General features: G+C 52.9%; 1 protein-coding gene across 12 annotated transcripts in view; it reads right to left on the bottom strand.

The window, feature by feature from the left end:
* EBF3 (EBF transcription factor 3) overlaps positions 1-24,000 on the bottom strand; it is a 114,947-nt gene that overhangs the window by 16,011 nt on the left and 74,936 nt on the right. For 5 of the 12 annotated variants that reach the window (XM_028119965.1, XM_088020151.1, XM_028119970.1 and 2 more), the window contains exons 7-10: positions 22,035-22,116; positions 18,231-18,375; positions 12,602-12,732; positions 11,964-12,090 (exon numbers count right to left, since the gene is read on the bottom strand). In XM_028119965.1, the coding sequence (XP_027975766.1) occupies positions 11,964-12,090; positions 12,602-12,732; positions 18,231-18,375; positions 22,035-22,116 (485 nt within the window). Of the gene's footprint in view, positions 1-11,963; positions 12,091-12,601; positions 12,736-18,230; positions 18,376-22,034; positions 22,117-24,000 lie in introns of all 12 variants that reach the window. The other 7 variants (XM_028119966.1, XM_028119969.2, XM_088020152.1 and 4 more) reach the window with 3 other exon arrangements.

The following is a 24,000-nucleotide window of genomic DNA, read 5'->3' as shown; positions in this document are numbered from 1 at the left end:
AAAAAAAAAAAAAAAATCAATGGGGCGAGATCAATGCTCATAGAAATTTCATGAACTTTGAACTGATCCGGGATGATGATGAGAGGTGCCTGGAGTTTCAGGCGGCTGACGGCTCCGCGTGTGGATGAAAAGCGGCCCATGCAGCAGAGAGGAGGGCCACAGTTTAGATGGGTTTTTGCTTTCATATTTTGTCCGACAAAAAAATTAATTTTTAGTCTGTTTCAGTAACAAGCAAAAATAGAAAAAAAAAAAATCTGCCTTCCCGACACAACATGTAATACTCCCACTTCTAAGAGCACCTAATGCTTTGCACATTAACACAGCCACGAAATGAAATCGGTTCCCTTTGCAGCCGATTGCAGGTGCAAATTAATATTGTAAAATGAAGATCAATACATGGACAGGGCCAAATCAATACTGGCTAAATTATTGCTGCATTTTCCTCCTCATTCAAGATGAGTTGTGTTTTCCTCTCAAAGTCAATACTTTGCAGCTTTTCTCATTAATTTCTCAATAAATTTGGCAATGAATTTCAATCACAGAACTCGGCAGGGTGAGCCAGGCATTGTGGCGTGCCTGGGAAACACAAAGGCCACGGAGGCTGTGCATCACTCACCGGGGGCGTGGGCCCCTGCCCGACCCCCGGGGTGGGAGCGAACAGGAAGACTTCGGGTCACCCTTCGTGGACACCGACTGGCCAACCCCAGGTTGCCCTCCCCAAAGAGACTTGGCTTTCCCAGCGTCCCGGCCATGGGGCCCGACACCAGCAGGGGCAGCTCAGACGGGCCCAGGTCAGCCTCCGGCTCATGCGGCCACTAGTCCAGCAGCCCCGCTGACCCGCTAGCTGAAGGGTATTTCCTGTAACCGAGACTTCTAAGGATGGGAAAAGTGCCACACTTGACTTCTAATTGGAAGTCAGGTGTCTCCCTCATTCGTATGGGGAATATTGTTCTGGTATTCACACAGACAGCCCAACCGGGCCTGTGCACAGGGACCCGCTCCCATTCACCACCGCCTGGCAGTGGATGGCGGCATTGTGAGTGACACCAAATGCAGAAAAGGGGACAGCTCATCTTCCTTGTTACCAAAATAATACCCTTGCTGACAACTACTGGATTGCATTCAAACAATTCTGTTTACATACCTCAAAGAATACATGGGCTTGCAGCTTTTACAGTCCTGTGGAAACTACACCTACCAAGCCCAGTCCGGCAGCTAAGGAAAACGGAGTCACGTGGCCTGTCACTGGATCTCACTTTTCGGATGGCTTTCTGTCCCCGGGGGATGGGGAGCCCAGAGACGGACTCCCCATGGTGGCGGCTCCAGGGTGCGGAAGGGGCCCTGGCCACCCCATAAGCCACGCCTCCCCTCACCAAGGCTGTTCTAACACACGTGAGCTCCCTGTACGTGTACAGAACCCATGAGCAAGAGGAACGGAGAGGCCAGCCAATAAGAATCACCCTCAGTGTACGAAAGGTCTCGCACAATCTGTCATCCTTTCCTTGAGAAAGAAAAATCAAGTGTCCTAGTGTTGCTAACCCTCTTAGAGAGGTTTTTTGTTTTGTTTTGTTTTTTCCAAGAAAGGGTCTTAAAACCCAAACAGGCAACATAACGCTCTGTGGAGAGCCGTCCCGGCAATGGGTTTGCACACTTTAAACCAGCATAAAATCTCCGTATAGACATAAGCTGCAGAATGAGCTGCGGAGGTAATACCCCCTTCCCAGGGCTGTAAGTGTGCCTGCTACAGAAAGACCCCCACCCCTGTGCTTCCAGAGCCAGCCAGCCAGCCCCCTAGGGACACACATGCCCAGCCCATGCACTCACTTGCTCAGGAGTCCATCCCCCTCCCTGAAGGCGGGGCCATCAGCCGTGTCACCACACCCACCCCACTCCACGCAAGGTGCACAGAGGTGCTCAGAAACATAACAACTGTGGGACTTCCTGAAGACTCTAGACCAGTGCAGACGGCATCACATTTTTGATTTTGAGAAGCCAAAGCAAAGGTAACATTCTCATCTGTCCACACAAAAACGTGTGCACAAATGTGTCACAGCCACATCATCGGTGACACCCGAGCGTCCTCAAGCTGAGGAACGGATGAATGAGATGAAGTGTCTCCGAACAGTGGAAGAGTGTCCAGCCCCGCAAAGGAACGGAGATCTGATGCACACTACGCAGCACGTGACCTCCGAAACAAGATGCTGAAGGAAAGACGCCAGTCACAAAGGACCACATGAGTAAGAGTCCATTTCCATGAAATGGCAGGAGTGGGTAACACACAGAGACAGGAGGTGGAAGGGGTTCCTGGGAGCAGGGGTGTGGGGGGGTGGGGAGCGAGTGCTAATGCAATGCATGCATGGTTCCTTCTGGTGTGATGAAAGTGTTCCTGACCTAAGAACAGTTGCACACCCTTGTGAATATACTAAAACCCACTCATGGTACAGTTTGGGGGCATTTTATGCTACATGAACTATATCTGAATAAAAAACTAGATTTTAAAAGAAGGGAATGTCTCTAATCTGGATTAGAATATATACACCAGCTATCCCTCTACTGAGGGAATACCTTTCACGGTCTGAACACTGTCTTGCAATAGAGGTGCTTTGGGGCCCTTGTGTAAAGCGGGAGGCCCACACCCGAGCGAACACGGCAGACCACAGCTGTGGGGCAGAGGGCCGGCCTCCCACTCAGGGAGCATAACGTGGCTTCCCAACATGACCGCCTTTCCCATCTCCGCGCAGGCATCTCTAACTCCTCGTGTTCAGGGACAGGAATGTTCTAAGGCACAGCCTTTGAAGACCTCGCCGAAATTAATGTAAATCCTGGAATTACCCCAACCACAGTCCTTGAACACAAGATTGTTGAGGCCGCCAAGTCCCCAACAGTACTGGGATCAGAAGGCCTCTGTGGCCTCATGGGACCTCCCTGCCACCCTGGCCCCCAGCCGCTCCCCCAGACTTGCTCCGTCTGAGTTCATACTTGGTCCACACTCTTCCCTCTGCCTGGAAACACCCTACTCCTACTGCCTATGTCCAGGGGGCAGCCTCCCCAGCACCCCCCACACCACCTCTGTTGGAGGTCTCCCTCCTAGAAGACCCGCAGTGCCTCTGCTGTCCCTTTTCTCATAGAACTTAGCACCTTTTATGAGTATCCATTTTTTTTTCTACATCCGGTTTCTCTCCCATAAGACTCGGAGTCACTGGAATCATAAACGTGGCTCGTGCGTCATTTGCCGAGTACAGCCCAGAACCAGGCATCAGGCTGCCAGGAAGAAGATGTGGCTCCTTCCTCTGGTGAGGATCCCACTGCCTGGTGCTGCCATGCCCCAAGCACCTGTAAGACCCAGATGCTTTCCCTTCTCTTCTCCATCCCCTGTGGTGCCCAGCAGAGTACCTGCTGCAGGCAGGCATCAGGAAAACCCTGAATGTTTCCAGATGCCATGGGTAAATCCCAAATCATGTTGCCAGGAAGCTTCAACATCACATCCTTCGACACCATGTTCACCTTGAATGTCATTCCTGTCGGGGGCATTTTCCAAGGGCAGAGGGCAGGAGTGACATGAGCAGCTGCAGAATTCTGGGCACTGAGGAGTAGGGGTGCGTGGAGATGGGTGGGTACGGGGCTCCAGCACAACAGGTGTTCAGTACCATGGTGCCCTGACAAAGCTCACGTGACCCGGGGCGCTGTCGCAGAGACTGTGACAACAGACCGTCAGCATGAGCTCCCCACAGGCAAGGAGCCACGTGACGTGGCAGCCCCCACACCTCACGCACGTGTCCCTTGCTTTCGTGGTATTTAAACAAGTCAACCTCTGAATTAATCTCCATTTTAACTGAAGACAAGCACATGAGGCACATTTACAGGCTGTAGCTTGGGAATACCCAGTGGTCCAATGCCAAGTTCGTGGTGAAGTGTTCACCTGCGCCACCCCTGTGGCAAAAGTCCTGCTCCCACAGAAATGCTGGAGAGGCTCCCTTGGCCTCGAGACTTGTCCACCAGCCCAGCACCAAGGCACCTGGAAGCTCACATAGGATGTTTTTGGACTGGGGACGTGCTCATTAGGAAAAGCACGAGCTGGTCTCCAACACCAGCGATGGAGGGATTTTCGTGGTAAAGCTTCTGGCTGCCCACCAGCGCCAGGCGCCCAGATTCACGAGGATGGGGAGGACCCTGGTGCTGCAGGCCACCAGCCCCTCCCCCCCACCGTCCACCGTCCACCGTCCATGGGGTGGCGACGGAGGGCAGGGACGAGGGGCATCAGCCGAGGGCCTCCTCCTGGGAGAATAAGGGGTGACAAGATGGAGAAGGAATATGGCAGAATCCCCAACATCCGACCGCCTCGGTGCCCTGACCTGGGTCCTCGAGGGTCCTCGATGCTCGGAGTGGGACAGGGCCCAGGCCCTGGGGCCCACGTGGCCAGGCAATAGGACCTCTGTGTGTGGGAGATGTCAGGAAGGCCCGCCTCCTGAGGGCAGGGAAGGGCGGCATCTGCCCAGAAGAGTCAGACCCACTGCCCGGCTGCCCCTTAAAGGAACTTCCTCCAAAGATGATTAACACCAACGCTTACCACGTCTGCAGTGGCCAAATGTCTCAATAGGACTTTCTGTATTTAAAATTTAACACTGTCTGTAATGAGTCTTCTTGAGCATATGTGCCATAACACATGCACTCAGGCCCCTTGTGGAACCAAGTTATTCCATATGCTCATTAAGAGCATTTGAAAACTTCTATTTTTGGGGGGGAGGGGCATAGCAAACAGCCTGCATCACTAACAGCTTCCCATTTTGTTGTTTTTATTGAAAAACCATTCTACGAAAGGAATTACTCGTTTTGCATATTCTACCATGAATAAAAAAGGCCCAAGTGATGTGAATGCTAATTTTTTGAAAAGTACTTTTTCTCAGGCCAAGCATCTGGGACCCAAGTCTCGACACAGAACAAATGTGTGCAGGCGGGTCTGCAGATCTTCCCCCAAAATGAAGCCAAGGCGGGCCCCGAGCTGCGGCAGCCTCACTGTCCCCACACCCGGCCCACGGGAGCGAAACGCGCCCCCTGTCAGCTTCCAACCCGGGCCCTTCGCATCGTGCCCAGTGTCCAGCTAAATGGGCCTGGCAGGAGGAGGTCTGGGGCCTTGGCGACCGTGGTAAGCCAGAAAGAAAAAAGAAAACCGTGACATGTAGTTCCCGTTTCTCTTCTTCTGGGGTCACCGGGTGATCTAGTCCTTTCCTTCAGCATGAAAAGAACCGCATACCTCCACATCAGGCTCTCCTCTGGCGCCGCCCTTGGTCTTCATTGTTGAACTTGCGGGTTTTTGCCGGCGTGGTTTGTGTGATTTTATTTTTACATTTATTACCTCTGCTCTATTCTGCACCTGGGTGGACTACGGTCACTTTGTTGCACTTCTAAGTGGTGATCTCCCCGGTCCCCGCCCCCCGTGCCCTTTCCGAGTTGTTCTCAGAAGTGTGGCCGGCATCCTTGCCGACCAGAGACTTGAATGAAACCGCCGCTCGTGATCCCGTTCAGTCCTGTGACTCTCCTACCGCGGGCCCCCTGGGTGAGTGGGGGGGGGGGGGAGGCGGGACCAGGGACCCCGCCGGTGCAGGGGGCTGAGCAGGCGGAGGGGTCCAGGCCCGCCTCCTCTGCCCATCCACATCTCGACAATCACTGAATGAAACCCAGATGACCCTTTTGTCCTTTGGGGAAGATAAATGGCTGTCTCCTCTCGGCTACATTTTGTCAGGTTTGGTGCTGGAGAGTCAATACCTTCACCTTGACACGGAAACTTCGTGATTTATCAGTCGGTTTCTCCTCCTGGGTTAGCGCGGCCCCGGGAAGTGCAGCCAATCGGGGCACCGGGAGCCGACTTTGGTCACAGCCACTTGGAAAACCACCACAGCCCCTCTGATGACAGACAAATGTGTCTTGTTAGCAACTGCCCAAAAGCGCTTGACTTGTACTAATAACAAAAAGGCCATGCTGGTCACCGTGGGTCCAAAGACGGAGCACCCTGTCACCAGCCTGGTTGGGAAATTAGCAAATAATGTTCTTTTCCTTGATAAATGGGTGACAGCTCCCTCTCACCAATCATTTTTAACATTTTGATGCATGCCTATGATCCCACTGGAGGAGCAGAAAAGTTTACTGGCCCTCAATTTTCAGATGATGAATGGAAGTCTCTAAATGTGCGATTTCTGTATGAGGTATAGTTCATTTTAAGCAATTCTAGTAAATGGGTGTCACTGATTAGGACAAATAGTCTACTTGTGCAATAGCACAAGTGGTGTGTCTCATTCTCCAGGCCCCCTTCGAGACAGGAGAGAGGGGACAGCAGTGACCCCGGGAGCCCTCCCAGCGCTGCTCCCGAGGAGGGTGCGCCGGCTGAATGTGCACGCTCCCCGCGCCCGCGTCGCGTGCCGGCAGACCAGCCGCTCGTTACCTGGTGTCACGCTGTACCACCCAGGGGACACCAGGGGGGCCGCCCTCCCTTCCCCTGCGGCCCTCAGGAGCCCTGCCAATGACCCTAAAGACAGCCAGCCGGCCCGGTGTGCACACCGCCCAGGCAATGGGCAGAGATCTGCCCTCTCCCGCCAGTAAGTGAACAAATGAGCAACGCCAAGGTGGGCCGGGTGGGACCGCGGGGGCAGAGCTGTGCGCCACGCAGACAGCTGTCCCAACTCTCCCACGCCGGACAGGTCTGGACGCGCCCTGAGCTGAACCCACGGCCCCACCTAGCGCTCCTCACAGAAAGGTCTCTCCACCAGGGACGGTGGCCTCCCACCGACACCCTCCAACCACCGAGGAGGAACCGTGACACCCACCCATGGCGCTCACGGAGAGGAACGGACAGGGACCAGCCAAGACCCGCTGGGCCTCACCGGCCAGGGCACACTCCTCGACAGGCCGGAAGCCTCCCCAAACTCCAGGGCCCGTAATTACAGTATTTGTCTCTCCACCAGGCCCACATATGCAGTTAAAAATCTGTAACTGAAATAATCAGGTGGCTCACACTGAAGAGAAGGCATGAGCATTTAGTGTAGGCACAGTAAAAACAGTATGATTTGTGGGGGGCAATTAGGAATCATTTGTGCTGTGGACACAAGGAATCTGTCTGAAGGGCGCTGGCCTGGGGGACAGCTAGTTGGTGCTGGCTGTGGTCAAAGGGTACTGTTGACTCTGCAGCGTGTCACCGTGCTGTTGACAGGATCACATCTGAATGCACACAAAAGATCTTTAAAACACTTCAGAAACATGAGTGCCTTTCAAGGGGGTGACGTGAGGCGGGGGTGAACGGGGGGAAGCTTGCCAGAGGTGACCGGAGGCCCTGGGCGAGGAAAGGGTCCCCCCCACCACCACCTGCCCAGCACCAGGACAGCACCTGAGGACGGGGCCGTCCCTGCCTTGACGTGTCCATTTAAGGCACAATCTAACTTCAAAAAGAAACACACACACAAACACACACACACATAAATACTGTATCGGGAAGATCACAAACCGTTAGCAGCTACTGGCTGAGTAATGATTTCACAAGCGGGAAACTGAATGCACGTCTTTGTGCAGAAAAATCATCATTTCTATGTCCCCGTCAGGGAAATGCATTACAGACCCGAGCTGGGCCCAAGGCACAGCAGTCAAGCTCGCGCTGCTCCCGCTCTGGACATGTTGACCATCAACCACCAATATCTTGGTTAGGAACTAAGTTTGGCCATTGGCAGACAACATGTTGACTCCTGGTAATTTGTGATAATTTCTGTAAATGAGCAAGAGAGATCTCTAACATGAGGGTGGGCCAGACAAGCAGTCAGGTGCAGGAGGTCAGCAGGGAGCCCCCCGCCACGGGCTGCACCCCGGTATTCTGGGGAATGATGCCTGAAGGTGAGCCACCGCCAACCAGCCTCAGCTCTTTTGTGGAACAGGAGACCCTCTGCCACGTGGACATTTGGAGAAAACTGATACTCATATTTGTGCAGGAACACCTCACGCTTGGAAACGTGTTTGTTAACTAGTTCTCGTTCTAACATAACTCCAATTAGAAGCATACAGATTCCAATTTGTCTGAATCAGGTAACACGGCAATGCCTATATTCTAATTAAAAAATTTCTTTTATTGCTCTTAACAATTTGATGTGTTTCTCCTGGTGAAGTTATACATGTGAAACTGCTCAGTTCGCCCTTTACCAGGAGTTTCTCAGGTAGGACGATTTGCCAGGACTATTTTAATTATTATTAAACAAGCAAATGATACACTATTAGACAAATATTAAAACAAGCATTGCACTCAGTTATTAATTTGCACTATTCACTTTTAAATGCAGCAAATATCTCATTAATTTAATTTTAGGTGCCCACCCGTTTATATTGCATTTTACAGCCTAAAAGGCAATTTACTATTAACTGGCAATTACATACAGAGTGATTGTTAATTCTGCTCCTAAGTGCTAGCCGCTTGAAAATTGTTCTCTCTCTCTAATTTTTGACCTTCTTACAACAGGGGTGAGGCACACTGGGAATACAAAGGACCGGTATGGAAGAGCCGGACATGTCATTTGTGACTCATTCTTTTAATTCACCGTGCTAATCAACTGAACCGCCGCTGCCTCCCAAGGTAATTGTGCCTTTATAGTAGTTGGTGAAAGCAGCGGGCGGAAGGGTCTGGAGGGACTGTCTTGGCCGGCCTCCCCTTCCCAGGGCTTCCCAGGGCGGGGGCAGCGGAGAGCGCCCGCACCCTCTCTGGGTTGACTAATCGGGTCTGGTTCTGAAAAATCTGGTGTTTCTCAGACGGCTGTAAACAGATCATTTAGGCCTTTTGCCTCTGGCGGGCGGGGCCCCTTCCCTGTGCACAGGTCCATTATCCCCGGGCCTGGGCCAGCCGGGAAGGCTCCCTGCGAGGACATCCCGGCAGCCTCGGGGACTGACGGGAGCCAGATGCCCAGGGGACGGCGCCCTCCCTGAAGGGGCTGCCTGCCCGGGTCCTGACGTCCAGAAGGGTTGGCTCAGTTTTCAGCGGGGACAGTGCAATTGCCCCTGATTGCTTCACTGTCCCCATCAATTTCAGGGCAACGCAAATCAGACAGAAGCTTCCAGGTCAGACAGGTTATGACCCCACCTTTCCTCTGCTCCCTGAGAGTGTACGGGCCCCGTATCCCTTACACAGCGTTTGAAATGTATATTCCCGTTAATGATTGGGGTGTGGGGGGAGGCAATAAATTAGCCTCCCGCTAGGAAAGACTGAGCTCACTGAAAGGCTTCATTGAAAGGCCCATTCGTGGGAGGACTCTTGACGGAAGAAATCCCCAAAGCCTCGGGCCAGTGTCCCTGGAAGCCCAGTCTTGGGGTGCAGGCCACGTCCACGGCAGAAATGGAAGCTGGGGTTCAGGCCGGCGGGCAGCAGCTGGTGCTCACCGAGGGATCGCCCTCACCCTGAGCAGGGAGGAGGGGAGCACCCCAGGAGCCAGAGAGGAAGACGGCGCCCTGCGCAGAGAACCGCAACGACACCAGCCAGCCCCGACTCCGGCAGTGCCAGGCCCTGCACTCGTGATACCCGCTGGCCAGTGACAGACGTCCCACCCTCACTCACTTTTGGTCTCTCCCGCACTTGATCTGAGGCTCAGCCCGGCCCCTCCTGCCATCTGTGGGCAGGGCAGGGCAGGTTCTGCCCTCTCCTTCTTCTGACAGTGGCCACTGACCACCCCCACCCCAAAAAGCCCACAGCTGCAGAGGTCTGATCTGGGAAGGGAGCCCCTGAAGGTACCAGCTGAAGAACCTAACCAGGACGGGCAGACTAAGTGGGAGAAGCCCACCGTCCCCCCGCTTCTGGGCAGATGGGGCAAGTCCATCTGGCCACTTTTGGACATGCTCACCGAAGTGCCCTAAACCAACAAGGACACCCCGGTCCTGTGGCAGACATGCGAGCCCACACACCACATGGCTCATGAGCAGACAGTAAATGTCTCCTCTTTGGAGGGACTGGGGACCCTGGTGGTCATTACCCTAACTGACCACAGAAAGGCACCACTCGCCACATGCCCACCTGCGGCAGACAGCACCCCTAAGTTCTCCCTGACCCCCACAAAGCCCAGGGGGGGAGGCCAAGGAGTAAGTGGGACTCAGCGGGGTCAGGAGGCACAGAGCCCAGGTCCTCGGGCCAATGTCGGGCCGAGCAGAGCCTGCACAGCGCCAGGCTCACAAGCCAGAGGCCCGCGGAGGTGTCATGCCCACCAACAGGGAGCACAGAGGGGGTGTGGAGAGTGTGCAGGGCGTGACGACGGCTCACACGAGACGACGGACCCACAGCAGGTGCCAGGACCCACAGCAGGTGCAGAGGCCCCAACGGGCACAGGATGGGACGCCGGCCGCACCTCCCTGGACCCGGCCCCACACTGCACTGCGCTCGCTTGTTGGAGACGTGTGGGTGCTTCCTAGATGCCCCACGTTCCATGACCCCGTTTTGCAGAAGACACTGTGGGGGCCTCGCAAACTGGAGGAGATGCCAGTCTCCGGGTCTCCCCAGGAAGCCAGGAGCATCCAGACCCCAGGAGTGGGCCCAGGGACGTCCACCCATAGCTTTTCTGCTACGCCCACTACCCCTTGGTTCCTGGGCGGTTCTGGGCTCCTGGGAGTGTGTGCTGGTCCCATGGGAGAAAGTGGCCCATAGTATGGGCACCTCTCCCCACCCTGACCACGTGGCAGGGTGCAGAGTTTCGGGGAGGACAGAGGAAGAAACTGCCCCCACTGAGGACCCCAGGTATCACTGGCAGGCAGGCTGCTGAGGGTCTGGCCTCTGGGGACAATGGCCAGGGCTGTCTGAGAGGACCCAAGTCAGGCACACCCCCGAGCTAATACTGGGCCTACGGGAAGTGGCGTGGAGGAGCTTAAATTTTCCATTTCCTACCTACTCAAAGTTTCCTACAAGGGGCAGTGGGTGAGTAACCCCTCCTCCCTCCTCAAACTCCTGAGTGGAAGGGACCTCCACACCCCCCCACATTCCCCTGCCTGGTGGACAGAGAGACCCACATCCCAGGGGGAGGCCAGATCTGCTCCAGGACATCCTGCAGCTGGCGACAGCGTGTGGTCAAGCCTGCAGCCCCAGCCCAGGCTCCCGGCATGGACCCCCCTCCCCCCGCCTGTGGCCACCCGCCCCCGCCAAACACAAGCACACTGAGGCCACAATAGGGGAAAACAAGTGCCCATCCCTGTCACCCGCGTGGGGTTTCAGCAGGTGCTGTCCATCGGTACAAACGCTTCTCAGGTCCTAGCGCTTTTGCAGTTGGCGAGGACTGAAACCAGAACACTTCAAGTTTATCGATGGCATTTCTCAACTGCCACCTCGGCCCAATAGTGTTCAGTCAGCGCCTATGTGGGCGGGGCTTCGTAGAGGAGCACTCTGAGATAACAAACGTGCCATTTCAGAGGGGACCCCTTCTGGTTACCAATTCGGAGACCCTTGCAGAAAATGGATCCTCTTTTAGAAATAGCACAGGGCCTGGAGCAGACAGACCCCTGGCTTCCACCAGCGGCCCACTGATTACGGCGCGTGTGGCCTTGGGCACGTGACCCGTGCTTCAACCCAGTCCCAACATGTGCAAATGCACGGCAGCATCATGGGCGGGCACGCGGCGATGCACGGGCACGCAGGGCACGCGGCCCATGGACCGGGCAAACGGGCAGCTGCCCAGGGGAGGCTGGAGCTGACTGGCTACTGACAGGCCCACCACCTCGCTTCACAGGCCTGAAGGCAGAGGGCCTCACGGTCAGGGAGGGGCCCAGGAGCTCACGGCCTGTGGGGGCTGCACCTGTCCACAGCATCACTGACTCGGACGAGGATGCAGAAACCATGCACCCCACTGACCCAACCCTCGGAGGGCCAAGGGGGCTTGGCCTGCCCTCGCAGGGAGCCCGCCTGTGCAGGCTGTCATGGGGAGGAGGCATCCCCCACTTGGCCACTGAAGTCGGAAACGTGAACTCACCAGTGTAGACAAACCGCCCAGGAGCACCTTTACAGAACTGCTTGGATTTGTAGGAGAGGGTGACTTCAACGACTCCAGGAATGTGCCGCGGCGGGGTCTGCACCCGGATGGCATGGGGAGTGATGAGCTACAAAAATCACAGGTGAACAGGCTTTCAGAGGCGCTGGCCTGGGAGGGCGGGCACTTGTCGGTGGGATACAATTACCAAAATGAGCACAAATTGGACCATCATCCCGGAATGCTCCTTCCTAGCTGTCACCCAGAGACTGGGAATCTACAGTGTTCTTTAAGAAAAATATCTGCAAACGATCCTGGGTTTTACTTTGCAGGAAAGGCCACAGGGCATCATTCATATGAAAATTGCCACCATATGTCTCCTTAAACCTGCTTCTAGTAATTCTAACGCTAATTGTTGCAGCGCATGGAGGGACCTCCTACGGCAGGTTTGAAACCCCAGGGTCGGGGTTGCGGGGGCGGGAGTTCTGTGCCCACCCATCGGAGAAGCCCCTGCCACAGGCGAACCGTCAAGTTCTAGGGGCGTGCGCACTGGGGTGCCCGGTGTCCACGCACCACTGACAGCCGGCTGAGCCGCTCGCGGGACAGCTCTGGCCGGACGCGGCCCAGGCGCGCAGGCTTACCTCGCTCCACACCAACATGGTTCCGAACACGACTTGCAGGCCGTCGAAGAAGTTGTCTCCAATTATGATCACGGTGGCTCCCCCCGTGGTCCAGCCTTCGCTGGGGCTGATGGCCTTGATGCACGGAGTGGCTGCTCGCACAAGACAGAGAACGCACACCTTAGAGCCCCGGCCCCAACTCAGGACAAGAGGAGGGCCACTCCTCCAGGCGGCACGCAAGGGGCAATCGTACATCAGCATGTTGATGTGTTTAAAGCAAACTATTAAATGTTTTATAAAGCAAAGGCCAAGCCACAGAATACTGGTGAGCAAAGGGGGGAAAAAAACTGGCTTGATATAGCAAATTATATGTCAGGGCAAATATGACTATTACAAATGATTAAGCATTGCGTGCATGTGGCATGTCGATTTATCTGCTTTGCCGTACAGATCTGAGCAGAGTCAATCAAAAGGTTGTTGAGGGGGATGGAGGAGCAAATGCCTTGCATTTCGATTCCTCATAAGCAGCTAATTGGGTTGGGTTTTTTCATCCGCGAACTTTGCCTTTTGGTTCAAAACTTCATTTTCCTCTGTCACTCCACAATTACTACTTTTCACTTTTCATCAGGAAAAAAAAAATCAAAAGCACTATATTAATACTTTTGTCAAAGGTACACATTTTACATCTAATATTGTTTGTCGACAGGAACCCCCGAGCCTCTGGCCTGACCTCTCTTTGTCTCGCGGGCCCTCACATTTGCATGAGTTATTACAACAGCGCTGGGGCAGCCTGGCCTGCCAGGCGGCCCTGCTGCTGGGGGAGGGGAGGCAGTGGCTGAGGGAGGGCGCAGGGGGAGAGGGAGGAGGGCAGGAGGCCCCTCGCGGGCTCCCAGCAGCCTTACGGAGGCCGGAGCCGGGGCTGAAGGATGCAGCCTCGTGGAGGCAGGCTTTGTTCTGGCCTCTGACGGCCCTCCATCTACACCGTTGTTGGCAGACCTTCACTGAGGCCTTTGATGGCCTCTTGTAGGCTGGCCCCACGCGGAGGAGGAGCTCCTTAGCCATTTGCTGACTGTTCTGGTACAAGGCTCTGGGCACGCTCTCTCCTGCCTGCCTGGGCCCTGGACACTGTCTTCAGGGCCCCGGGCCCAGATCACCTCTTTACCTTTGGCATACAAATAAGGATGGACAACGCTGGCCATGTGTTGGGGGGCTATGTGGCCCCTGAGATCCAGCAGGTCTCCTGGCTGATGCTGTCAGGACACAACTAGCCCCAGACAGAGGAGGCCCAGACCTCAGTCCCCCATCGAGAGAAAAGATGAAGCTCCCCTCCCACCCACAAGCCCTGGGCCACCCCAGGTGTTGCCCCTTCTGCCTCCCCGCAACATGCTGGAAGGTGTGAAGATGAGCCGCAGATCCAGGAACCTGACCCCAGGCCCGAGGGGCACTCTCCCCGTTTTGCTGTTCTTCCGTGGCTACAACAACCTCTGTGGATATTTGTCCAAAAAGTAGTAACTAAGCTTGGTAAACAAGAAGTGGCTTAACCAAGCCACCCCTGAGTTCCCGGCTTGGCTCCCTCATGGCTGTGTGTGCAGACAAGAGCACTCCAAAGGACATCTTGGGGCCTTATTAGGCTGTTCATCTTATTTGAGCCCCCGTGTAGCTCGGCTTCAGATAAATCATCTTTTTAGACTCTGGGTCAGATCTGGCCGCACGTCTTCATAAGCGGGCGTTTTCCGGAAGCGCGTGTGCCGTGGCTTCCCTGACGGGTCAGAGGCAGCCCTCTGCAGACACCGTCTAGTTAATCACCATTAGCTATTGTTGTTTAGAACACCGCCGACATGCCACCTTCCTTTGTTTGCTTTAATGTTGGACTAGCGGGGGTTATATTTGCTCATTCCACGCGCATCTCCCTCTGCAGCAGAAGCGCAGAGCACACACTGGGAACCTGCCCTTAACTAGCGCTGTTGACTTCATGCTAATAAGTTCATACAAATTTTCATTTCTGAGGCTTCCGAATGACATTTGCTTTTCTTAATTGCATGGAGAGCATTTGAAAAGGATCAGCTCTCTAAAGACTGACAAGTCTCCTCCAAGGGGGTGACCTTCATCAGCACAGCCAATTATGGCAAATAATTCACAAAAAAAAAATTACAGTAAACAAATTTACTTTAGAGGTGAGAAAAGAAAAAAAAAAATCCAGGATCTACTGCATGCACGGGAGATTGCTATCTGGCAGCTGTGGCCCAATGAAGAGCCACATCATCTTGGAATTTGTAGTGCTTCTCAGCAGAAAGAAAACCCAGGCCTGCCTTGGCCTCCACGGCGGCCGATAGCCATCTTCCTTCTGCCCGTATTTGCATACATTTCAATGCACATATAGAGAGGGAACATGTGTTCAATGGGAACCATAGCAAAATGAATTACACAGACAGCGTTAGCGATCTAATGATATACGTGCACAATACACTCAAGCAGATGACAGGATCTGGCTGGCACGGCGGCTGAAGGAGCGGTGGGAAGGGAGCCCCCCGTGTGCTCCCCGTTTCTCTCCCCAGCCCACTGCAGGAAGCGGCCCTATGGACAGATCCCGGCCTGCGAGCTCTCGGTGCGGTTCAGCCTCCTGGGGCGCCAGAAAAAAAGAGGAGGCGCGGCGGGCCTCCCCTGAAGGTCCCACACGTGCCGGGATGAGCCGTTTTCACTCTAAGTCACCTGTCTCGGCCTAAGAACACCCTTGGCTCCGACGCCCGCCTGCACGTTTTCGCCTTCGACGCCCACGTGGACGGGCTCGTCCCGTGGCCGGGGTGCCTGGTGGCCGGGGCGAGGATTTCCGAAGGTGAAAGTGCTGCTGCTCGAAACCCGTGGGGTTGGCCACCTCGTTGGGTTTCCCCTGCTTTCTTTTTGGGGTCTCTCTCCCTACCGTACCCAGTATTCTATTAGCAAACCGCGTCCCCGCCCCGTCCCGTTAATCAGCAAGCTCTCCTGAGTAATATCACGGCATTTGTCACCTCTCTCTGCATCACAATATCGAGGCACTCAAACAGGCCTAATCTTGCCTCACGAAGACTTCTTTGTTCTGCCTGCTAAAATGTCTTGTAATTGTGCTTGGGATGTCCAGATGGCTGGCTGATACTCCAGCTGATAGGATTATACCTTTTACCTCTCCTAGGGCCATCTGTTCCCCTTAACTCGCTAAAGCCCCGCAGCCTGGATTCGGTTGCCCTTATTGCATAAACCTAACCGCATTACGGCACTTGGCATGCAAATCGCTTCTGTGCTGCAGGCCGGGTGCTGGGCTGGGCTCAAGGAAGGTTTAAACAGGGCTGGAGTCATTTAGGAGGGCACAAGTGACGAGGAAAAAAATGAAAGCCTGAGTTCTGCCGGGCCGTGCTGGAAGGTGGGCTGGTTGTTTTCCCCTCGCCTGTGTTCAATACTGTAAATAATCTGCCTTGCTTTTTGTGAGCTCAAAGGACGCAGTGGCAGCCATCCACGGCAGCAGCAGGGGGAATTAGTCTACTTGGAAACCATCAGCGAGTGTGTACACACTGCTGGTGAATATCAGATGATTGGATAATGAGGTGCTAGCCAGCAAAGGCTGCAGAGAGGCACAGATCTCTGGTTGATGGGGGCACTTTCTCCTTAAAGAATGTGGGACTGACTCAAAGCCAGCACCCCACCCCAACAATAGGTACTAAGCAGGAAGAAGGAGGTAAACAGGCTTTCGGCTGGTGATGGCCAGCCCTGAAAATGAACTTCCTAAGTGTTGGCCCTCTCAGGAAGTGGCAGAAGCATGGGCTGCGTATCTCTTCATCCTGGAGAGAGCCCTGTCGTGCTTCCTAGAGCACTTGGAGAACTGGGTATTAATTACCAAACACACACACACACACACACACACACACACACACACACACACACACACACACACACCCCTTTATCATTCACGACAAACGCCTTTTTTTCTTGAAGACCTCTCTACATATTCTAGTTCCCAAAGTCACCTATGTGCATTTTAAAATTATGAGTCACTTTCTGGGGCAGAATGAGATACGTCAACTGCTTGCAAGGAAGTGACTTGGTTTAAATGTTGATAAAATATTGAGAAGCAAACATTTAAAAAAAAATCTTCAGCAAGACTGCTTCTGCAAATAGCTTTTGATTAGTTGGGTCTTATCTCCAAGGTACCCACTAGTGGCCTTTATTTTTCTAAATGCTATTTTTTCTGCTTGCAGTCAAATGCTTTTTCCTGCTACTTACAAAAATAAATGCTTGTACTGTGCTCAGATCATAATAGCTCATTAGAGGAGGCTGATTTTGGACCCAGACTACAACCTAACACCAGAGGGCTGAGGGGGCCTCCTTGAACCTCCTGCCTTGTGAGTGCTGGCTCTCTGGGGAAGCAGGGGACTGAGGACCAGGGATTCAACCTTCTTAATTGTGAACCTCATTAGTGATGGTTGCTAAGCAAAACACACACCTACCTTCAGTGCATAGGAAGGAGATAAACAGTACGTCACAGATCCTAATGACTTGGTGCCCAGGGCGACCTTTAATTACGATATTTTTGTTCTCTTATACCTTAGTCATTAATGTAGAAAAACAAATTAGTTTATTTTTGTGGACCACAGCAGATTCATAAACTGTCTTCCAGTTTTTATATGTCTGAATCGTATTTCATTCTGATAACCTACACACACTTCATTCATTTTCCTGTGTACGCTGTGTGGCTCCTGAATTCGAGACTTCAGTGTGGAGGATTGGTCTTAAAATGGTTTAGTTTTATGGGCTCTTTGCTCCAAAAGATTTAACCATGCTGTTTTGTTTGCAATTCACTTTCAAGAAAAAAAAAAAGAAAAAAAAAAAAACACCTCACATTCCTTTCTCAATAATTCATGGTGGTCAGAATCTCAGGATTATTGGGAAGTGTTCTGGGATAGAGGACAAAGATCTTATTTTACAGGGGGTGGGGTAAATCGTGGGGACATGCGTGAGTGAGGGGCTTGGGGAAAGCCCTCTGTGTCTAAGTGTTTCTGAACCCTGACTCCATGTCTAAGACCACCGCCCCGCTGCCTATCGCTCTCAGCAAAATTCTTCTAAGAAGCAAAACAAGAAGTCAGTCATTTGGAAGCATTTCATATAGAACATTTTATGCCGTTTTGGGTTTTTTTTCCCTCATTCCCTTCACCCTGGCCCCCACCCATTTCATCCAGGGACAGGAAATGGTCCTCGATGTCTGTTCTGAGCTGATGGGCCCACAACGTAACCACCCACTGAAACGTGCACAGAATATCTGGGGATGACCTTCTGGATGGGGGCTTAGGACAGCCCAAATAAAACCAAATAAATTAAAACTGCAAGAAAAGCTCCAAGCAAAAGAAAGCTTAGAAACAAACAAACCGATAAAGTGAAGCCCATGGCAGGTGAGGTGAGTGAGGCCCCTCCATAACAGGACAAGGGAAGCAGGAGAGGACCCCGGCGGCAGGCTCTGGGCGGGGGGGGGGGGGGGGGGGGGGAGGTGGGGCGCCAGGCCCTCGAGGGGGCCGCAGACCCGGGAGGGGCCCCTGGTGAGGGCAGCGCGACATGAATCAACATAAAGGATGGTGCAAAGGAAAAAAAACATTGCAAATAAAAAAAGACATGTAACATGTGTGCCTACCATTTTCCAGATAAGAAGGGGCCGTACCTTCTGACGGGTCTAGGCGGCGGGCCCGCCGCCCGTGTTTGGAATTGTTGTGCACAAACATGTTGTCAGACACGGCCAGCACGTGGCCGTCCACGTTGACTGTTGTCGACACAACAACCTGCGAAGACGAAGCGGATGTGAAACGAGCTGGCGGAGGGACAGACAGCCACCCGCTGGGTGAGACAGAAGCCGCCGCCGGCCCCACGGTGCGCCCCGAGCCGCACCCGCTCCCGCGCGGCCTCCTAAGCCACCAGCACCCGCAGCTTTTTTGGTTAGTGGGGGTGGGTGGGCTGTTTTGCTTTGTTTTGACTCAAGATTGCTTCTCTTCAAAACCCGCTACACTAATTACAGTTTAATCTCCTATTATGCTAACAAGTGAATTCAATTCAGAGAAATATTCTTCTAGCCATTAGCTTCAGAAACACCCCTCCAGCCGCTCATTTTAAAGCTGCTGTTTTGATTGATCTGTTCACATATTGATTAGATAGTTTATCTAATTAAAATTAGTTCACTTGAGACTGTCCTCCCTTGAAGAGTTGTGAGGATTCAGGGTTGCCAAAAACAGGCTTCCTAAATCAGAAGGACTCCGGCTACCCCAGCCCATCATCTGTGATCCCTGGGTCGATTTGACAATTACATCTAATGTCTGGTTATGAACCTTCCTGAATCTGAAAAGACCAAGCTGAATATGAGTAGTGGCAGCGTTTTCAATCCAGAGCAAGCATCCTTTCTCAAGTTCACTGCGGAGACTGGCAAGGACCCTGGTGCCAATGCCCTGCCGACCCCGGGCGCCTTCCCAGGTAGCCCAGAGATGGCACCCTTTAATGGACTTGGGAAACGAGAATCACTACCCGGCCTTAAGGTTTTTCTTAAACAGAGGGGGGCCCATGTGGTCCATTATTTCCAGAAGAGCTGATATGAGTAGCAAAGACACGAGCCCTGATTCAGTCTGGGTCTCACAGCAGGACTTGTGGCTGGAGCCAGCATCTGGGGTGCTGGGAGCCTGGCCTTGGCCACATGTGGGCAGTGGTGAGGGCCAGTACCACCTCGAGCAGCACAGCCCCACAGAGAAACATGCAGCTGGACAGGAGAGAAGGGGACCAGAAGGGTTCCCAGTCCACGTCTGCTCTCCCCGCCTGGTCTGCACATGTCCAAACACGCCCTGGAAAATGACCACTGAAAGCCGAAGCTACAGCGGACCTTGGTTAACAGAACACTGGTTAATCCCATGTAGCCAGTGTACCTCGCCAATGTGGGACATTAAACACCAGGGGCAACTGGGAGGGAGGGGGTGCCCAGGGGGCACATGGGAATGCTCGGAACCTTCGTGGATTCTTCCTGAAAGCTTAAAACTGCTCTTTAAAAAACCAATCTACTGGGACACCTGAGTGGCTCAGTCAGTTAAGTGTCTGCCTTCGGATCAGGTCATGATCCCACAGTCCTGGGATCGAATCCCGCATCAGGCTTTCCCTCTCTCTCTCTCTCTCTGACAAATAAATAAATAAAACCTTTTAAAATAAAAAAACAGTCTATTAGAGGGGCACCAGGTGACTCAGGAGTTAGGCATACGACTACTGATTTCGGCTAGGGTCATGATCCTAGGGTTGTGGGACTGAGCATGGTGTCAGGCTCTGTGCTCCCCAGGGACTCTGCCTGAGATTCTCTCTCCCTCTGCCCCACCCTGCTAAAAAAAAAAAGTCTATTAGAAAAAAATAAATAAAATTGATCAAAAATAAAAAGTAACATTTTTAAGGGTTAAAAAAGTCAAAGCTGCATACACACACACACACACACACACACACACACACACACATATATTTGAATACATGTGTAATTGACTTTTTCATTAAAAAAATCTCAGGCCCCACAGGAAGATTGTGAAGCAGGGGCTGTATCTACCACACCCCCCAAAACTCCCTCCCAGGGGCAGCTTCCTTGATGCTTCTTTCCTGGGTGGGCCTCACCAAGACGATTGGAGTCTCATAGTATTGGGCCCCTCTGAGCCTCAAAACACTGTGGGCATCACCATCGGCGTCCCCACGTCCAGCCTAGACACGTCATTCTCTTCTCATCGACGGCCACCCACCCACGGGGCGGGCACGTGCAGTGCCCTGGCCGCCTCTGCCCCCAGGACCCAGGGCTCGGGAGGACCTGCACCATCACCTGAACGTGAGGCTAGGCCACGGAACGAATGCTGAGCCAGACTTGACCCTCTTTAAGTTCTCAGACCAGGATACGTTAAAGAAGCAAGAAAGGTAAAAATAAAAATAAAAAAAGGACACCGTCTTTGCTCTGTCATCTCTATATAGGTCAGTCACCAAGGGAAAAGCGTGTGGCTCAGCAGAGGAAGCAGACAAGCTGTGTTTTGTTTCTTGGCCTGGGCCAGCCCTGCAGTGCACCTACAGGAAGGTGCTGAGTCTGTGAAGCCAGCTGGAAGTACTGTGTACAAACTCTCCTGAGAGGCAGGAAGACAAGCTAAAGAGAGCCCAGCAAGTCCTTCTAGTAACTCTGGGCCCACTGCAACTGAGGGTGTGTTGGCCAATGGCGAGACCAAGTGCACCCTTCCACTCTGCTCTGATGGGCAGATACCACTGTGAAGCCTGGGGCTGGAAGGTTGGAGGCAGGCCCAGCTGTTTACAGGAGACACTGTCCCCACCTGCAGAGCATGACTGTGGACCAGCCCACAGACCCTTCTCTGATTGGCTTGTTGGCTGTAAAGACAAATGTCACATGTCCTAAAGGACTGGAACGTTAAGTTAAATTGCTAAAGATGACCTTGAGCGGTTTGAGAGTAAGTCATCCAATCTAGCATTCATTCCCACTAGCTGCCAGATTCCTCTCTGGTTGGTAGGGACTAGCAGCAGTTCTGTGTCCCGGTCCTGAATATTTTCACAATTAAAATCAGCGAAATAATCCATTGTGCAGGGAGTACCTCTCACCCTGAAGCAACCTCCTAATCATTCACAAAGGCGAGAAAAATATGCACTCAGGGATAACCCATCCAGCTCTACCTTCTCTCCTTGAGATGAAATCCTCTGAAGCAAACCAGAATATGAGTTAGCCTGCATCCAGCAACATGGCCTAGCAATTAGGCAATGGTGTAAGGAAGCAAGAATACATCAACCCTGAGGGAAAGGAAGCTGAGCTGGGGGAACATTCTGGAACATGTAGAGGCCAGCATCAAACAGGTGCAGCTCCCTTCAAGAGGAGGGCCCAAGGTCTTGTGCTTACCCAACAGGCTTCACTATGGCTCTGCCCCATGAAAAATCCACCCATCGATCCCTAAGAGAAGACCTTTGGGCACGGGCTCCAAGTTCCCATCAGTTGTGCATGGCTACGTACGGCTGAGGAAACGGGCTACGTTATGCACTAACGTATTTGAAGAGATTCTAAAACAGTCATTCTGAAACACACCTACAAGACTCACCATGGCTGAACGTCAGGGGGAACCCGTCTTAACCTGCAGCTGTGACCTGGCAGCCCAAAGCGGAGGCAAGGCATGGCGCAACCACTCTAAGAGGTGCACCTTATAAGCCAAGGTCACATTTTCAGAGCCAACCCCAGTGTGCACAGACTCGATGAATCTGGCATACTGAAGAGGCCGAATCATTTTTAAGGCAAAGTGATTTAAATATTTTATCAAATGGACCAATTCGGGTTTGCTCCCAAGCCCTTGGAGAACTAAAGACTGTTTTCTGAACAATCGCAACATCAGAGAATTCAAATTTCATGTTAAAAGTCCGGACCGTGGCCCGCGTGTCTTTGAGAGATGTGTACCTGGAATCTCCGCATATCTCGAGGGTTGCCTGCATTCTTCAAACAGTTCTGATTGCACTTGAGGAAAAACTTTAGAAAGAATCTATAAAAATACAAAAAACGGATATGTGTTAGGGTCATGAGACAAACTCACAAACTTTTAGAAAGACACTGTTGCGTGGGGAGTGGTGGAGGTTACCCGCCACCGCGCGCTCACCGCCTGTAGGGGGCGGTACTGGGTCTGACCGCCAGCCCAGATGTCCACAAACTTACATCTGTCTTGACAGTATGGGTCTCCAAGCTTTAGGACAGCATCTGCGACCTGGACTGGGCCATCCGCTGCCTGGACCTTTGCACGGTAACCACTGGGGAACTGTCCAGCCCAGACGGGGCTGCCAGTTTCGGCAAATGAGAACACAGGATGCACAGTGACATTTGGGCTCCGGGTAGATGACAAATAATTTCTTAGGATAGGTATGTCCCAAAGCATCCCTATCCTAAAAAACTTGTTTACCCATAGCTCAACTGTAACTGGATGTGCTCAACTTTATCTGGCAGCCAAGCCGCCTAGGTAAACAGACTTCCCAAGACGAATTTTTAAAAGTTACGGTGGATGCAACTCCTAAGAAAAGAAAGGATTTGCGGGTGTGCTTTAAGGACTGCAGTGACTTCTGTGAAGGGTCTACATGTGTTTTTGAGGAAATAATCGGTGATTCCAAGCCGGCACTGAAGCAGCAGCTCAGGTGGAAAGCAGGAGAAGCAACCCCCAGCCCGGGCTCAGGGCGAGAGCGATTCTATCTCCCGCCAAGCCCTGCCCTTGTGCCTTGAGGTGTGAAGATTCAGGGGTCCTGACAGTGTGTTGAGATGCTGTGACAAAAACCTCATCACGCTGTCCCCTCCATGCCCGTGTGCTCAGTGACAAGGACAGAAGCTCTGGCTCCCAACGTGCGCGCCTGGGCTGGAGTGCCCGGCACGGGGAACACGGGGGTCTGGTTCCCGCACCCCTCTGCCTCGTCCTGATGGGGCCACAGCCACCGTGGGCTGCGCCGGGGGGCAGGGGGTCTCTGGCTGACATGCGTGCCCTCTTCTGGCGTCTGAGCGTCCTGTCCGGCAAGGCTACCAACAAAACTCCTCTCTTTTCTGTCCAAATGTCACCTGTCCTACTTGGGATTATTCATTTTTCATGAAGTTTCACATGATTTCCTTGAACTCGACCTTACGGTCAAGGTTCCTTGTTGACAATGATCATATCAGAAAACAAAAAAGACTCCACAGGCGAAGATTCATTTCTCTAACCGCATTCCCGGATGACTTTTCACCGCAGCTGAAGAAAACCCAATTGATGGGAAAAAGAATGGTGGCCACTTCATTAAATTTTCTCACATACCGCCAGGCCTCACTATTTTAGGCCAGAATTTACATCTTTTATTAACTCACCTCACCTCTACACTTAGCTCCCGGTGCCTCTCAGCACCATCTGCCACCAGCATACAGTAAGTCACTGATATTCCACCCACCAATTTTTCCTAACAACCACTGTGCAATTAAACTCCACGCGCTCTGCAGAGAGGTAAATTAGACGCACCTGCGGCCACACTGCATTTGAACTGCATCAGGAAGGCCCTAACAAGGTGAGGGCGTCACAAAGTTATCGTCCTGTCAGGCAATTAGGTTTTCACTTCGGGGACAGCCACATGGCGCAATTATGCCACACATTACCACCCGGCTAATCATCTGAGCAGGCGCCGGCCCGAGCAGCTCTCCTCTGTACGGAGCCGTCTACGGGAGCTTTCTGTCATGGGAGGGATTTGTCTTTTCCTTTTTTTTTTTTTTTTTTACCCTCCCCCTGCCCCTCTCCAGAGAAGGTTTCTTTAAATTCCTTGATGTCTTTTTAGGCGGTTCACCTTTTGCCTCTAAGACAGCAGAGCGTATGTTGACCAACCAGGGCCATGGTGGGGGGGGGGGGGGGAGCGGGGCCTGGCGCTCC

Source organism: Eumetopias jubatus, unplaced genomic scaffold (genome assembly GCF_037043125.1).
Source record: "Eumetopias jubatus isolate StellerSeaLion01/CBP00866 unplaced genomic scaffold, mEumJub1_p1.0 scaffold_17, whole genome shotgun sequence".
NCBI classification, from domain to species: domain Eukaryota; kingdom Metazoa; phylum Chordata; class Mammalia; order Carnivora; family Otariidae; genus Eumetopias; species Eumetopias jubatus.
Note: the sequence above shows the minus strand (reverse complement) of the source record. Positions and strands in the feature narration are given on the sequence as shown.